General features: G+C 41.2%; 2 protein-coding genes across 6 annotated transcripts; both read left to right on the forward strand.

Annotated features, from left to right (window-relative positions):
• Nucleotides 1-3,165: 3,165 nt before the first annotated feature.
• Nucleotides 3,166-7,435, forward strand: LOC4329686 (DNA repair protein XRCC3 homolog). Of its 2 annotated transcripts, none has more exons than XR_010739091.1 (2): nt 3,166-6,587; nt 6,701-7,435. XR_010739091.1 is itself a non-coding variant. In XM_015768402.3 (2 exons), the coding sequence occupies exons 1-2, from the start codon at nt 3,216-3,218 to the stop codon at nt 6,708-6,710; spliced, it is 879 nt and encodes a 292-aa protein (XP_015623888.1). In that variant the 5' UTR covers nt 3,166-3,215; the 3' UTR covers nt 6,711-7,435. The 2 variants fall into 2 exon arrangements, 1 of the variants encoding a protein (XP_015623888.1); XM_015768402.3 differs by having other exon boundaries at nt 3,166-4,084.
• A 3,703-nt stretch (nt 7,436-11,138) lies between these two features.
• On the forward strand, nt 11,139-16,332 carry LOC4329687 (calmodulin-binding protein 60 D). 4 transcript variants are annotated; one of them, XM_015769970.2, is made up of 9 exons: nt 11,139-11,324; nt 11,431-11,626; nt 12,725-12,800; nt 12,905-12,963; nt 13,100-13,593; nt 13,681-13,841; nt 13,920-14,123; nt 14,555-14,786; nt 15,449-16,332. In XM_015769970.2, exons 2-9 carry the CDS (start codon nt 11,502-11,504, stop codon nt 16,057-16,059), a joined length of 1,962 nt encoding a protein of 653 aa, XP_015625456.1. In that variant the 5' UTR covers nt 11,139-11,324; nt 11,431-11,501; the 3' UTR covers nt 16,060-16,332. The 4 variants fall into 4 exon arrangements, with proteins under 4 accessions (XP_015625456.1, XP_015625458.1, XP_066163244.1 ...); XM_015769972.2 differs by having other exon boundaries at nt 15,452-16,332; XM_066307147.1 differs by having other exon boundaries at nt 11,139-11,285.
• The last annotated feature ends 162 nt before the right edge of the window (nt 16,333-16,494 follow it).

Here is a 16,494-nt window from a genome sequence, read left to right on the forward strand (position 1 = left end):
AGCGTAACTAATCATGGAGAATTTAATAAAATTAAATTTAACCATGTCATTTTATTTTTCACACTTGCTTTACTTGTAAATTGATTTAATTATACACCTACCTACTTAAAAATACCAAATATTTTAATGAATTACATAATGTAAATTTTTTTTAACTTTTTCTCAATTTTTTGTTCTGTACACTTCCCGTTGCAACGCACGGGCACCTTTGCTAGTATAATATTATTTATGTTTGCTCATTCACTGATTATATAGCCAAATACTCCCTCCGTTTCAGGTTATAAGACGTTTTGACTTTAGTCAAAGTCAAACTACTTTAAGTTTAACTAATTTTATAGAAATTTTTTTTTAACCCAAGACAAATATATTATAAAAATTTATTCAATTATAGATTTAACGAAACTATACTGGCGTTGTAAATATTACTACTTTTTTTCTGCAAAGTTAGTCAAACTTAGAGTAGTTTGACTTTGACCAAAGTCAAAACGACCTATAACCTGAGACGGGGGAGTAGCAAGTAAAATATACAAAATATAAATCATACCTAATTAAACTAACTTTATTGATAAAACAAGTTGCAATAAAATAATTTACATTTAACATTTTTTTTGGTCAAATGTCGTATGTAAAACTCAAGAACAAGCGCCACAATTTTTACTCAGATTTTTTGCTTCTTCATAAAATAATACTGACATCCAGTTGTTGAGAAAGACACATTAAGAATCTAGGATGAAGTGATCCAGTCTTCTAGCTTGGACAAGTCATTGGAGATTTGGAATTTAGGTTGGTGACAATTGTTAATCCTGCTGGCTTCTCGTCCTATACACACCAAGTCTCCTGAAAGAGAGAGAGAGAGAGGAAAATAACAGAAGAACATTCAATGATAACAGACATATATATCACTGTTCACCACTCATCAACTGATAATGTGCCACAACGTAGCAAATTCCTCGTTGCCACGCTTGAATTGACTCTCTTTTGTCCTCATTTTCTTATGTCGTTGATTATTTTCAAGCATTTCTAATTAAGCCAATAAAAAGACACACGTATATTAAAAATTTTGCGCTAAGATATTTGTTCGCTGATAAGGGCTACAGCTTATATACTCTTCTCTCTCACAACCTGGGCGGCTCACTGTCCCCTGATTGTCTGCTATCACAATCCTAATTTTATACCAGTACTCATTATAGTTTTTTTTTTTGCGAGAGAACTCATTATAGTTTGGTCCTTTGGGTCAACAAAACTCCTACACCCTCAATCTAAGTGGGTGTTTAGATTTAAGGTTGTAAAGTTTTGACGTGTCACATCGGATACTCCCTTTATTTCAAATTGATCTACATATTTCATAGGTATACCAAGACCAAGAAAAACTAATAACTCTCTCATACTATATTTACTATAGCAACAAACTCGATGCATGCACCACCTCCACTATTTTCTAACCAATAGCAAATCAAGATATTGCATGTGGGTTATAAATACTTGTGTGCATGGATGCATGTATCAATGTCCATTTACTCAAATGCACAAATAACGAATAGACTTAATGAATGATCACAAATATGTAGATCAATTAGGAGTAACCTCAAAAAAAAATATGTAGATCAATTTAGAATGGAGGGAGTATTATATAGGGTGTCGCATAGGGTGTTCGGGCACTAATAAAAAATAATTACAAAATCAGTCAGTAAACCACGAGACAAATTTATTAAGCCTAATTATCCGTTATTAGCAAATGTTTACTGTAGCACCACATTGTCAAATCATAAAACAATTAGGCTTAAAAGATTCATCTTGCAAATTAGTCGTAATCTGTGCAATTAGTTATTTTTTAGCCTATATTTAATACTTCATACAGGTATTTAAACGTTCAATGTGACAGGGTGAAAAATTTTGAGGTGAGATCTAAACAGGGCCTAAAAACGAATAGCGGAATAGCTTCTGGCTATGAATCTTATACATAAAATAACAATTTCATAACCAACATTTAATTATTTTTTTTACGAAGGGGTACATAATAAAAATGATACAGCGGCCAGTAGTTAGTAAATTTCACTTTAGGCTATATCTTATTACTAATGTTTCGTTTTAAATCATCCAATAACTATTTTTTTATTTTGAACCAAGTAATCTTACCTTTGTTGCACTTTAGACCATTCAACTATCTTCCGGGGCATGTTGGAAAGGTCGACTCCTACTCATAAATAAAATCCCACAGCTATATGTAGAGCATTTCATAAACATATTACAAGTTGGATGTAGATGGATAAAAGAGTTGAATAACCTGAAGTGCCACAAAGATAAAAAAAAATTACCCAGTTTAAAGTGAAAACATTGGTTAAATAGTGGTACAAAGTGAAACATCAGTAATAAAAAGTAGCCAAAATGAGATCCACTCTTTAACAAAAAAATTGATTGAGGGAATTAAATAATTAGGATATGTTTGGGGAGCTTCTAACAGTTGCAACTTCTCATCACACTATATCCAATTCCCTAAAAAGCCCATATTTTCATCCATTTTATGAAAATCTATAGTGACATAATTCAAAAAATGAACCAACTTCTCCAGATTCTTAGAACTTACTCCCTCCGTCCCAAAAAGACTCAATTCCTGGGTTTTCGTGTCCTACGTTTGACTATCCGTCTTATATGAAACTTTTTTATGATTAGTATTTTCATTGTTGTTAAATGATAAAACATAAATAATACTTTATACGTGATTTATCTTTTTAAATTTTTTCATAATTTTTTCAAATAAGACGAATGGTCAAATGTTGGACACGGAAACTCAGGAATTGAGTTATTTTAGAACGGAGGGAGTAGCTAACAACCAGCAGATTCCCAGAATTTTAAACTCCCCTAAACAGGTCTTGGACTCAGGCTATAGTTGACGCAGGAAAATAGACTTCTTCCAACCATTTATATTGGTAACATATTATTTGGCCCATATGGAAAACAGGCTTTTCAAGACGACACAAAGATGGGTTTTACGGCCTTTTTATATTGGGGCTACATTAGGCCCACGACCGGTTAAGAAGACCCAATGTTCGTGACGGGATTAAAAAAGGCCCAGCATGGTAAGGCCCGTTCATATTCTTCCCAAGCCCAAAGGTGAGCCCATTACTCCGCAACCCAAATTCACGTGGAAACTAGCCGCGCCAATTTGAAACCAAACCCAAATTGTGAAACCCAAACCCTCGGCGAGCTCGCCGGCGATGCGGCCGGCGGCGCCGGCAAGGCATCCGTCCGCCGCCGCCTCCTCCTCCTCCTCCACCAACAGCCAGCAAGAGCCGCGCCCGGAGAACCCCCTCCTCCTCCTCCCCTCCTCCCGCGCCGGCAAGCTCTCCCTCGGCTGCCCCGTCCTCGACCGCCTCCTCTCCGGCGGCCTCCCGCCCGCCTCCGTCACCGAGATCGCCGGCGAGTCCGCCTCCGGGAAGACCCAGCTCTGCCTCCAGCTCGCCCTCCTCGCCCCGCTCTCCCCGCTCTCCGCCTCCTGCCTCTTCCTCCACTCCGACCTCCCCTTCCCCCTCCGCCGCCTCCGCGGCCTCGCCCCCAAATCCCGCCCCGATCTCCTCGACCACGTCCTCGTCGCCGCCGCCCACTCCCCGTCCGACCTCATCTCCCTCCTCTCCCGCGCCCAGCGCCTCCTCGCCCACCCCGGCCGCCTACCCCCCGTCCGCCTCATCCTCGTCGACTCCATCGCCTCCCTTTTCCGCGCCGACTTCGACGCCTCGCCCGCCGACCTCAAGCGCCGCTCCGCGCTCTTCTTCCGGATATCCGCGAAGCTGAAGGAGCTGGCGCACAGGCACCGGTGCGTGGTGGTGGTGACCAACCAGGTGGTGGACGTGGTGGAGGGGGAGGCCGGGAACACCGTGGCGTGGTCGTCGGGGCGCCGGGTGAGCCCCGCGCTGGGGATCGCCTGGGCCAACTGCGTCAACACCCGGCTGTTCCTGACCCGGGACGCGGATGGCCGCGGCTGCGCGAGGAGGCGGATGAAGGTGGCATTCGCGCCGCACCTGCCGGAGCGGGCGTGCGAGTTTGTGATACGGAGGGACGGCGTGTTCGGCGTCGAGCCGTCGGGAAGGTAAGGAGAGTTCTCGGTCCTTTTGGGCGTTCATGTAATGGTCGTGATGTGTTCGACGAAATGTCTGCATGGTTGATTGGATCTAGTAGCGTTTTTACTTGAACTATGCAATTCATGAAATGGCTGGAAAGGCATGTAAATTAATTAACCTCATTGCAATACAATGTCCAGCTAGTTAAGGTTTTTTGGGGGGCCTAGGTACTCTTCTGGGAGAAAAATATTTTGTCTACGTCTAGAAGTCTGGAGACAGACTACTAGGTTCTTGTCTACTTGTCTTATTGCATGGTTGGTTGAACTTTCAACGGTACTTGTTATGTACTTTGGTGAAAGATTAATGTTTTCTGTGTAATTTGTCAAAAGTTAACCATAAAAAGATAATAATGAGAAAGCTGATGTTTCCAAAGGTTGTTATTGTTGTACAGCACACTTTTGAATCAGCAACCATCAGAAGTTGTGAACTCTCTTTCAATTGTGACATTAGCCGCCTAAAGTAATTAAATTACTGTGCTCATGTGTGATTACTGGTGCGTTGTGGGTATAAAAGGTCAAAATATGAGATATCATGTTAAGAATATAACAAAGATTCAAAGAAAGCATTTAGTTCTAGATTTGCTAATTGTGTAACTTTGGTAGCATGCATGTTCCATTTATAAATATACCAACATTTTAATGCAAATAACCAATTTGCGCTGTTCCATTTTTTTGCATTGTGAAAAAAAAATCTGCACATGAAACATATTTTGACAAGTTTAGCATTGAGTTGGCTAATTGAGCAAAAATGCACTACTTGCATATATGAATTGAAGTGGCCCCATTGACCAAACTAAAATGTGTTGCAGCTACAGATGAACACTTATGTGTTGCTCTAATCTTATCTTGCTTTCTTCAATGATGAACTACATACTAAAAACTAGGTTACGTTCACTCTAATTATTCAAATCGGGTCAAATAATTATAATAATCATAATTCTACTAAGTTTCATCATGCAGTTTCTTCTTTTGAACCTGTCATTTGACAGTATAAATTATCCTTGAATTGAGGTGCTCTTTATCAAGAGGATGAGCTGTACTTTCATTTTTTTTTTCAATTTGACGAGTTAGCTGAGTGCTTAGGCCTAGTGGAGCAGCTTTAAGGGGTAAATATTTTAAAGTAGAAGACAAAGCTAATCCATTATTGATGTAAAATAATATTCCAGTTTGAACTGGATGCTTCACTCTCCATTTTAATGAATACGCTTGATAATTTTTGACGTTGTCTTGTGATTGTGCCACTATGCGTTGCTTTGGTATTGTGATGACTAAAGCATTATTGCATCACACTCACACACTCGTGCTGTATTCTGTTTCTATACTCTTCCTTTTTTTAGATAATGTTCTATACTCTTCCTACTAGAGACAAACTTCATTTGTGTCTGACACTTCGTTATTGCCTAATTCTGTATCCACATAAGGATATTTTACATTCATTTTACCTGGATCAGATTGGGCAAAATTTCCCCCTATAATCAATCCTTTGATTTGGACTGGTGAAATGTCCTCTTCAAACAGTCCATGAAGCAATTCAATGGACCAGTACCTCCTGTGACCATAACTCAAGGCTCCAGTGCCACCGCGTACTAGGGAAGGAACCAATTGTCCTTTACCTCTCTTGGATTCTCTCAGGAGGGACTTCTAGAGTTGCACTGATGAACACATATTTGTTGATGGATAGTTTACTTCATGTACTATGTGTGTCGGGTTGGATTGTCGTACTGGTACATGAAGACTTGGAAGAGGCCCGATGTATCAATTTTGATTGTTTGCATCTAGGTTCTTCATTTGTTTCTTTCTTGAACATCCTATAGTCTGGTTTACAAATAGGTGTTTAACCTCCCTATCGCAGAATTAATAGCACAAGCCTTTCGTCTATTAATAGATTCCTAATCACGTTCTGTGTTGTGAATCTGATATGCTATATATCTAAAGCAGAGTTTGCTACAATAGTAGTTCTCTCAGATCCCTAAATTTTCTTACCTGATTGTTGTAACTCTTGGAAAATAATATAAGATCGATCCTAGCAGTCGATTCACCGAACTGGATAGTTCATTGTCGCCATTCCAGAACTGAAAAAATATATCAGCTCTATATCTATTTATAGTTCAAGCCTTTTTTAGTCAGATCAGGCATAACAATGGGTTAACAGCCTAACATGTGCATATGGGGACCAGATAATTTATACACATTTGGGCTTCTTAGATTTAAATCTGTTCTAGTGGGACATCGTCCATGTTTAGCCTGTAAAGAATTCCCGGTACAATGCCAGGTTAGCCCTGTGTTTAATTTGGCCTTGTGCCCCTGTCCCCTCTCTTCCTTACAAACACAGTACCATGCACAGCACATCAAACAACAATCCAGATGTGAAAGCTCATAGAATTGTCTACAGAACGGACAAGAAAGGCTCAAAGCAACCAACATAAGCAATGCATGCCATACATATCTAGAAGCATAATTACAACTATGTTAGGTAAGTTCTCTGAAAGACACACCTCTCCTGCTTATATCCAGATGAGTCCAGCGAGAAACAACCACTTGCTAGTCTCCTCCTACCCTCAGATCATTTGTTCATACCATTTGTAGGTGCACCTGAATTCATGGGTGAGCAGATGGACAACGAGGAGCTCAACCTAAGTTTGTCGCTCCAGCCATCATATCCTTCAAGGTTTCAGACAGAGTTTTCGTGTTGCTACTGTCCTAAGAGGTTCCAGAGCTCTCAGGCATTAGGTGGCCACCAGAATGCACACAAGCTCCAGCGTAACCTTGCGAAGAGGAATCGAGAGGCTTTTCTATCAATAAGCCAAAGGAAGGGTGCAAATGCTGGAATAAAGGATGGAAGCTCTGCACTCTCTGCTGAGTCTATCTGCAAAATTTCAAGTGGAAAGAAGCATCATAAAGAGGCCTGGCAGGTGATGCAGGGATCATGTGGTTCATCATCATCTGGTACAGTGATGCACAAATCTATCGAACAGGATGTAGAAGACGAAGATCTATCAAATGGGACGATTGATCTGTCCTTAAAGTTATGATATGTTATTTGTTTCTTATTTGCATCATCATCTGAATTTTTGTGGGCTACTTTTATGTGTACCATCACCTGCAATTGTTTGGGATCATCCTATGATGGGTATCTTTATGGATCCAGTAGTTTCATATACAAGGAGGGTCGTTGGTTAGAAAAAGTGATCTTTCCTTGGTTCCATACTTGTAGATACATTTTGAATAAACTATCCCGACCTGTAGCTTTGCAGAACATTTGAGTTATGTCCTTGTATTGCCAGTTATTGGTTTATGAACATGTTCGAGTGCTCTGATTAACGTGCTGAAAGGATCAACGAAATTTATGTGCATGTTCCTAGTTACAGGAACTACTAACTAGCATCTTGCTTCAATCTGGCTGTTCCATGAAGGGGTCCAGATGATTCCATATTCCAAAGGTAAGGCATCATTTTTATTTTTTTTTGTCAAAGAACACACTCAAGACTTTGCATGTCATTACATGGCTTCTTAAGGTCTAATGATGATCTCTTCATGTTCCAATTTTGACTCGGAAACTCCTACTATGCCCTGTTATTTTTTTCCAAGAAATATTAAACATTCCTTCAGTCATTTGAAATAACTTTTCTGATCTGGGAATTTAACGCAGTACATTGTCTGATGCACATTCTTCTTGAGAAAGGCACCATTATTTTCTTCACTACCAGATCAGGTAGGTTTTGTAGTCACCATTGTTTCTTTATCACCAGAAAAATGATGCGCATGTTAAGAATGGAATTTTCGCAGTACTTGATGAGTGCAAGATCGGAGCATTCAGATGATTGTTGCAGCACTCTTTGCAATCAGATCAATTTAAAAGTTGCTTGTCTTCTGTATGCGGTCCCAAAGTTGTTCTGAGATGAAGTTTCTCACATATTGTATCAGAACATGGAAGCCTACATAGATTGAAACTGCAGCACCTGTGGTTTCTTTGACAGTAAGATGCTCTTATCCTGCTATACCCTTTCAGGCAAGTTGTGCTTGCAGACATGGAGCTACTACTAGTTTACTAGCACCACATGATTCCATCCAGATTCACATGTCTAGAGTAACTATTTTTTGCTACATGGGCTTAAAGATTTGTGGCATGTATGCCACCTAATTTGAACACAAAAGGAGGTCAGTTAAAGTTTCCCAATCTTTCTTATCTAGTGAACTTGTTTATGCAATAGTATCTTGGTACAATTGGAATCAGTGCACTGTCCTGAATGGCTTCTCAACATGCTATTTCTGCACCGCATTTTTTTTTGTCCTAGCTAGATTGATTTCAGCATTTTCTAGTAACAGTTTTTCTTTTATATATATGTCTGGTTTTGGGGCATTGAATTTTATGCTCTGGGTGGTCTACGGTCCAAATGCAAGAAATGAGCTTTTGCTCCTGCTGATCTTCCCTATCGATTTTCTCGTCACCTTCTGTGCGAATAGGTGGTGCCTTTTGTCTGCTTTATGGGTTGTGCTTATCAGCTTGTGTGTAAAAGTAAAACATGTCTGAGGCAACTGACGGTTTTCTTGTGTATTTTGCAGCTGTGGCGCGCTTGGCTGTGAACTTTGTGGCAATCGCTGCTTGACAGCTTTGGTTCGTGTATCTCTGCACATTACTGCTACTGTATCATTTATTTTTCACCAATCATCCATCCTGTTGTTCGCATCTCTACAAAAAGTTCAGATAAAATTGCCCGGCTAATTATTTTTATTCTGATTCTGGAGCACATTTTGAATATGTGCAAAGTACAGACTAGAAGCGGTTGTGGATTTGCAGTGACTGTATGGCAGAAATTCTTAAGCAAACATATGCCACAGTATCTTATCTGGGACTGGATGAATCTATATTACCAATAGAAATCCAGGCATAGGTATGGGTGCTTTCTCTTTAGCAGATTTGCATGTCCTCTTTTGGAGTGCCACTTGCGTTCGTTCCCCTGGGTTGGGAACCAACCCTCCGACACGGAAAACGGAGCGGTCCATTAGCACGTGATTAATTAAGTATTTGCTAATTTTTTTAAAAAAGTGGATCAATATAATTTTTTAAGCAAATTTTATATAATTTTTTTTTAAAAAAAACGTACCGTTTAGCAGTTTGAAAAGCGTGCGCGCGGAAAACGAAGGATACGGGTTGGGAAACCTTACTATCGAACAGAAGCATGTCCCGTGGGGTGGTTGCTTGGGCCAACAAATCCATATCACCATGTGTCATAATGTCAAGCATCTCAACTCCCCTTTTAGGCGCTACACCCATCATGTACCAATCAAAACTTTGTGGCCTTCCCCATGATAGCAACACACATTTATCATTCATGTCCTTTGACAAACCAAATTTATGTTACGGATTTGCTAAACAATACTCCCTTCATCCCAAATTGATAATCATATATGTTTATGCGCCAAGACCACGGATGATTTGTATCGCATCAATCAAAAACACTATGTGCACATTCTCCCAATGCATGCGTCGATTAAAACACTATGCCGATTACTCCCTTAACATGCACACATTCTTCCTTGCTACATTAATTGTGTTTCGATAAAATCCGTATCCATGTGGTTATATGATGATCAATTTGAGAAATTTTGGATTTTTTTATATGATGATCAATTTGGAAAGGAGAAAGTATTTGACAAAAATAGTAAAAAGATCTTTCAAACTTATGACCTTCAGAGTTTAGACCCCCTCCACAATTTGAGCTCAACTACCTCCCTCTGAATTTGTTAAGAAAAAAAAACTACCTCCACTAGCTTTGATGAACTTTGCAAGTAGAGGAGGTAGCATTCGACCTTGGGGATAAAGATAGGGAAGTCCATTATAGCATCAGTTTGACGATGGATAGCGGTATTTAAAGCTTTGATTGTTTGAGCTATAGTTTATAGCTGATAAGTCATAGAAAGAAACCAAAATTAATCTGTAGATAAAAACTTTTATATCGTTGTTATTAATGATTTAAAACTTATTACTGAAAAAAATAGAATGCAATAAAAAATTTGAATCTTAAAATGAAGTTAACAAGCATATGATATAAGAGGATCATGACTAAAAAGATTCCTATTCTGATTGAAATACATATTTTACCTTTGTTTCCGTTAGCACGTTTTTCAAGCTACTAAATATTTTGTTTAAAAACTTTCTATATTGAAGTTGCTTTAGAATATCAGATAAATCCATTTTTCAAGCTTATAATAAATTAGAACTTAATTAATCACATGCTAATAGTTTTTTTTCTACCCTAACTTCATCGAGAATTCCATAGGTTATATGATCTTTGTAATCTAGATTTCGACCAGATACTCTACCATGATGTCACTGACCGATGCCAAAAAAAAAAAAATTCCAAATCCTATCAACCATGCCACAATCTAAACATCAAATTTGCTTTAAAATCAATTGCTCTGCCCCCCAACACGGCCAGCGTGACATAGACACACGGGCGCTCTCGCTCTCCTATCTCCTTCTCCTCACGAGTCCACACCAACCAATCGCAAATCACGCCGACGTGGAGCGCTAATCCCCACGCCCGCAGAAGATCCCCCCTGCCACCTTGACTAGCTACAGTCCCCGCTGCCACCTGTATGCCTACTACTTTTGTCACCAACCCAATCCCCTCCGAGCGGTGGGGCCACCACCCTCACCTGGCCCACCTGTCAGCCACGTCGGGGTATCCGCCAGCTGTCCCCCCCACGACAGGTGGGCCGGCAGCGGCGGGGTGGCCCACCGACCAGCGAGAGGCCCATGACGAGCGGCAGTACACGACGACGAGGAGAAAAATAAAAAGAAAATATCCCATCATATATGGTCCGGAACCTTTTCCCCTCGTAGCCGCCATCCCATTTTTTTTCTCCTCGCCGACCCGCGCCGTCTCGCCCGCCAGTGACCACCGGGCCCCACGTCCGTGGGACCCACATGTCAGCGGGCGCGCGGTGCGGTGGGCTCGCGTAGGGTGAGGTGAGCGAGGGTAGCGCGCGACAAGTACTGGTACAGTAAACAAAACACAACGAGGAGTCGTAAACAAAGCGCTGCACAAGGAGCGAGGCGGAGGAGGAGGCGCTCACTCTCGCGCGCGCGCACACACTCGCATCGTCGCACCGATCGCGGCGGCGACGGCGCAGATCTCCTCCGCGGCGGCGTCTCCGGCTTGCGCTGGTTCGTCGTCGTCTCTCCGGCTCGGTGACGCGCGCGCGGGTCGCTCTCTGTTGTGCTGTGATTTTTTTATTTTTTATTTTTTTTGGTGGTGTGTGTGGCGTTCATTTTTTTTGGGGATTTTTTTTGACCTGGATTTGTGGCGCAGATCTGAGGAGCGGCGGCGGAGGAGGAGGAGGAGGAGACGGAGGGGGAGGGTAGGGTTAGGGTTTAGGGGCGATGCAGCGGCAGGGGAGGAGCCTGCAGAGGTCGGGCTCGAAGCGTGTGCTCGACCCCACCGGCGGCGGCGGCGGCGACGACGACGACCATGCGGCCAAGCGGCCTCGCGTGCCCGCTCTCGCAAGGTGATACTATGATACTACTATAAGGTGGTGGTGGTGTGTGATCCGGTAGCAGCTTTTGCTTGGATGTGGTGGTTGGGTAGGGGTTGGTGGGTTAGGCTGTAGGCGGCTACAATTGGGAGGGAATTTTGGGCACTTTGCTTTGCTCCATTCTCCATTCGGACTACGGTCGGAATGTTAAATGCTGTTGTGAAACCTCCCATCCCACCAGCTTAACATCAAATAGAGCTGTTGAATTAAGCTTAATCCTTTCATTAGCTCAGCAGGTTAAGTGTGTACTTGGAACCCCAACTCAAATGATTCTGTGAGAACACATGCACTCACTAATGGGAGCTAAAAGAGTGTGTCAGCGTACTCAGGGTAGTACTGTGGTCCATACCGTTGGGTGGGGCTTGGGGCTTGAGTGCTCGGTTTGTGTCACTGCCCCAGCTGATAGCAAAAACTTTCAGCTCCCTGCATTCGTGTCTCTGACTCTTTTGTTATGTGATACACGATGGCAATTTTCCGATTTCGTTTGGGCACCTTTAAGCTCCATATGCATTAAAGTGTCTTGGCCTAACTTATTTTTACAACTGATGCTAAGCACTGTATGAGGCATTGGGGTTGTAGATATAATTTCTCCCAAAATCAAGAGAACATAGATGTAGCCATGGGTTATTTGTATCATAAAATGGCATTAACGAACTACAATTTTGTTGCATTGAGCCATCTTGAAGTTCAATTAGTCTGTATCTGTCATATTGCTGCCATGATCTATTGTTGATCTGTCCTAATCCATTTGTTTGGTATGCTGAATTAGAACTTGAAAAATGTGAAATCTTTATATGGTAGGAGTGAGTGCAGGCTGCCTCAGAAATGCTATGCAAAATTTTCCAAGGTTAACCATCAACATTTTGTTGAATTAAAAGGCAATGATCTCACAACCATGTAAGATACTAAAAGAGTAAATGTAATGATTGCTGAGTGGTTGGGATTTGGGGAAAAAAAACTATAACAGACGCTAAATTTTTTTTGTGTATATCCTTGAAATTGCAAAAATATGTTTGTATCTTAGTTGCTCGATTTAGAGGTTGCTCACTTAACAAATGACACATATTGCAGTGTCATTGTGGAAGCTCTTAAGGTGGATAGTTTGCAGAAGCTTTGTTCATCACTGGAGCCAATTCTTCGTAGAGTTGTGAGTAAAAGAACTCATAGCATTGGATGTTAGACATTTCTTTTCTATAGAGATCATACATTATTTCTTTGTTGATCAATCTAATTCATTATATTCTGGAATAGGTAAGCGAAGAGGTAGAGCGTGCTTTAGCCAAGTTGGGTCCTGCCAGAATTCAGGGAAGGTACAAGATCACTGTAAAACTTGCTTGTTGTGGTGATACTTTTGGATGTGTCTATGTGAATTTCAGTTTTTTCTACAGTTATGGTTTGAGCACAACGAAAAACTTAATACAATAACATTATACCTATTGGAAACAGGTCCTCTCCAAAAAGAATTGAAGGACCTGATGGGAGAAATCTTCAGCTTAAATTTACAACTAGATTATCTCTACCACTGTTTACTGGTGGAAAAGTAGAAGGTGAGCAGGGGGCAGCAATACATGTTGTTCTGCTAGATGCGAACACTGGGGTTGCTGTTACTTCAGGGCCTGAATCGTGTGCAAAACTGGATGTTCTTGTGCTTGAGGGTGACTTCAACAACGAGGAAGATGAGGATTGGACGGAAGAGGAGTTTGAGAGTCACATTGTCAAGGAGCGTGAAGGGAAGAGACCTCTTTTGACAGGTGACCTTCAGGTGACCCTTAAAGAAGGTGTTGGAACCATAGGGGAGCTTATTTTCACTGATAACTCCAGCTGGATAAGAAGCAGAAAATTCAGGCTTGGGCTGAGGGTTGCCCCAGGGTCTTTTGAAGGTATTCGTGTTAGGGAGGCGAAGACAGAAGCTTTTACTGTTAAGGATCACAGAGGGGAATGTATGTTTGCAATGAGTTATTGTTTTACTCATACTGCTAGATGATTTGAATGTTACTCGTTAACCATATTTCTATTGTATCTTGCAGTGTACAAAAAGCACTATCCACCTGCCCTAAAGGATGATGTTTGGAGATTAGAAAAGATTGGCAAGGATGGTGCATTCCACAAGAAGTTAAATGCAAGTGGGATTTATACAGTTGAAGATTTTCTCCAGCTTCTTGTCAAGGATCAGCAGAGGTTACGGAGTGTAAGTTCTACAATTGTTGTTAATAGGTTGTAATTAATGTAGTTTAATTGATGATCAAATACCTCTTTTTTCTTTTAGATTCTTGGCAGTGGAATGTCAAATAAGATGTGGGAAAGCCTTGTTGAGCATGCAAAGACTTGTGTCTTAAGTGGAAAGCACTATGTATATTATGCTATTGACTCAAGAAATGTCGGTGCAATATTCAATAACATCTATGAGTTCACTGGTTTGATTGCTGACGACCAGTTCATTTCAGCAGAAAATCTCACTGACAACCAGAAGGTTGGCATCTTACTTATCTCTTTCTTTGTTTTAAAGTTAAAAATGCAGTATCTTATAAATTTATAATTTTGAAGTGTTGTATAGCTGATTTTTGGCATATTAGGCATGTTGCCACATGACACTGTAAACTTATGTTGCTGTGCTGTTGGCAGTAATGTATCAATGCACAGGTCTGCGTCCTGCATGTTCACCTTGCATTCAGAGCCCTATAGTAATATACATAAATCTGTGGTGCTTCATAACTAGTTTTTGATATCACGTTTCCAGTGGTTGCCACAATAGAATATGCAATTTGTTATAAATTATGTGCCTCTTGAAGGAAATGTCTTCCTGACACCGATATGTTTCTTTTGAATTCAACTGTTGTGTACCCAAGAGCTGAAAATATAAATACCCTATTGAGTGCATAACCTGGCTGAACTCTATTGCAGATCTATGCAGATGGATTGGTTAAGAAAGCATATGAGGATTGGATGCATGTTGTAGAATATGATGGCAAGGCACTCCTGAGCTTCAAGCAGAAAAAGAAATCTGTCACAACAAGAAGTGACACGGCTGCAGCAGCAACAAACAGCCCTGTTTCCTATGGTTCATCCAACACACACAAACAATTGTCTCAACCAGCAAAAGCAGGGCAAACTTCTACAGGCACTACAAGTGAAGGTAATATGATGTTCAGCTCAAAATCCCGGTACATCTATGTATGTTGACAATTTTTATGGTGGTCTCTGCTGTTACTATGTTCCCTGTTATGTTTTTGTTTAGCAGCTACATTTTCTTTGTTATGTTGGGCTCTATTTATCTTACCTAATGCGAGCCAAGTGATTTCGGTTTGTCTTTTTATCCATATGCTCGCTGACCCATCCCTGGAACGTAATGTTGCTGAGCTCCTACTTAATTTATTTATATGGAATTATCCATCTCATCTGGAGTCACTCTCTTGTCTTCAAATTTCATAATCACTAATTCACTGCAATCTTCCTAGTGAGAATAGAAAGATGGGTAGAAAGTGGTCTATGCAATTATGACAAGCACATGCAGAGTAGGGCAGTAGGCCCATTGAGAATGCTAAAACTGGAACATGACAAACTGTAGCAGCACTGGAAGATGTGCGTACGGCCGTACGTCATGACTACAAACTGCTTTAACTACTACCATTCAATACTTTTGTTTTACTTATTGGAACTCAGCCATTGTTGGTTGGAATTGATGTATGCATTTGGAAACATGTTGATGCTTCTGATCATGTTCAGGTCAGATTATCTGTGAACATATTATTGCCATTACTAATACATTGCGCTACTGAATTCCTTTGGTCTTTTCAGCAGATGGATCTACAAGTGCATACAATGGAAATCAGGCAGGACGATATGCAGTCAATTCTCAAAGCATACCTGCAAACGTCACTACACAATATGAGCGGAGTTCACTGACACCTGAAAGCCAGTTCAATGGTTCCGCACTGCAGAATCAAGTTTCTAGGGGCTCCAATATACTGGCATTGGGACCACCACAGCAACAACATCAGCAAAATTTTGAATTCTCAGCACTAGGTGGCCAGTCCATGCAGCCCACCGGCTTGAATCCTTTCGATGACTGGTCGCAACCGCAGGAGAACCGGAGTGGGGTTGACGACTACCTGATGGAGGAGATCAGGATGCGGAGCCACGAGATATTGGAGAACGAAGAGATGCAACAGATGTTGCGGATTTTGAGCATGGGTGGCGCGTCAACCAACCTGACGGAAGACGGCTTCGCATTTCCTAACTACATGCCATCAACTCCCCCCAACTTCAACTTTGGGGATGACCGTGCCCGCCCACCTGGGAAAGCCGTCGTCGGGTGGCTCAAGATCAAGGCAGCTATGCGCTGGGGCATCTTTGTCAGGAAGAAAGCTGCCGAGAGAAGAGCTCAGCTTGTTGAGCTCGAGGACTAGCAAACATCCTAACTGCTGGTCTAACAAAGCTCCATTGGTGTTGCTGCTGCTGCTGTTTTAAGGATCTGAAAAATGGGCTTAGCAGCTCCTGTTTGGAGGACGCTTCCTTGAGGCCCTGGGTTCTTAATTATGGACACGGATTCTCGTCTACTCTTTTTTTGTATAGTTGTTTCATCATTGTTTGTTTAGTGTGATGCTTAGTTGAATCCTGTACGAACCTTAACCAGAACTGTGTACATTTAATTGTTTCAAAATTCACACAAGCATTCGACACTCCGTTTGGTTGTAGTTTAGTTTTGAATTATACCAATATAAAAGCAGGAAACATATAATAGAAACAATATAAAAGAAACACGGATTCATTTTTATTTTTTTAAAAAGAAGGAAACATATAATAGAAACAATATAAAAGAAACACGTAGTGCAGTGGGGGTT

Source organism: Oryza sativa, chromosome 2 (assembly GCF_034140825.1).
Source record: "Oryza sativa Japonica Group chromosome 2, ASM3414082v1".
NCBI lineage: Eukaryota > Viridiplantae > Streptophyta > Magnoliopsida > Poales > Poaceae > Oryza > Oryza sativa.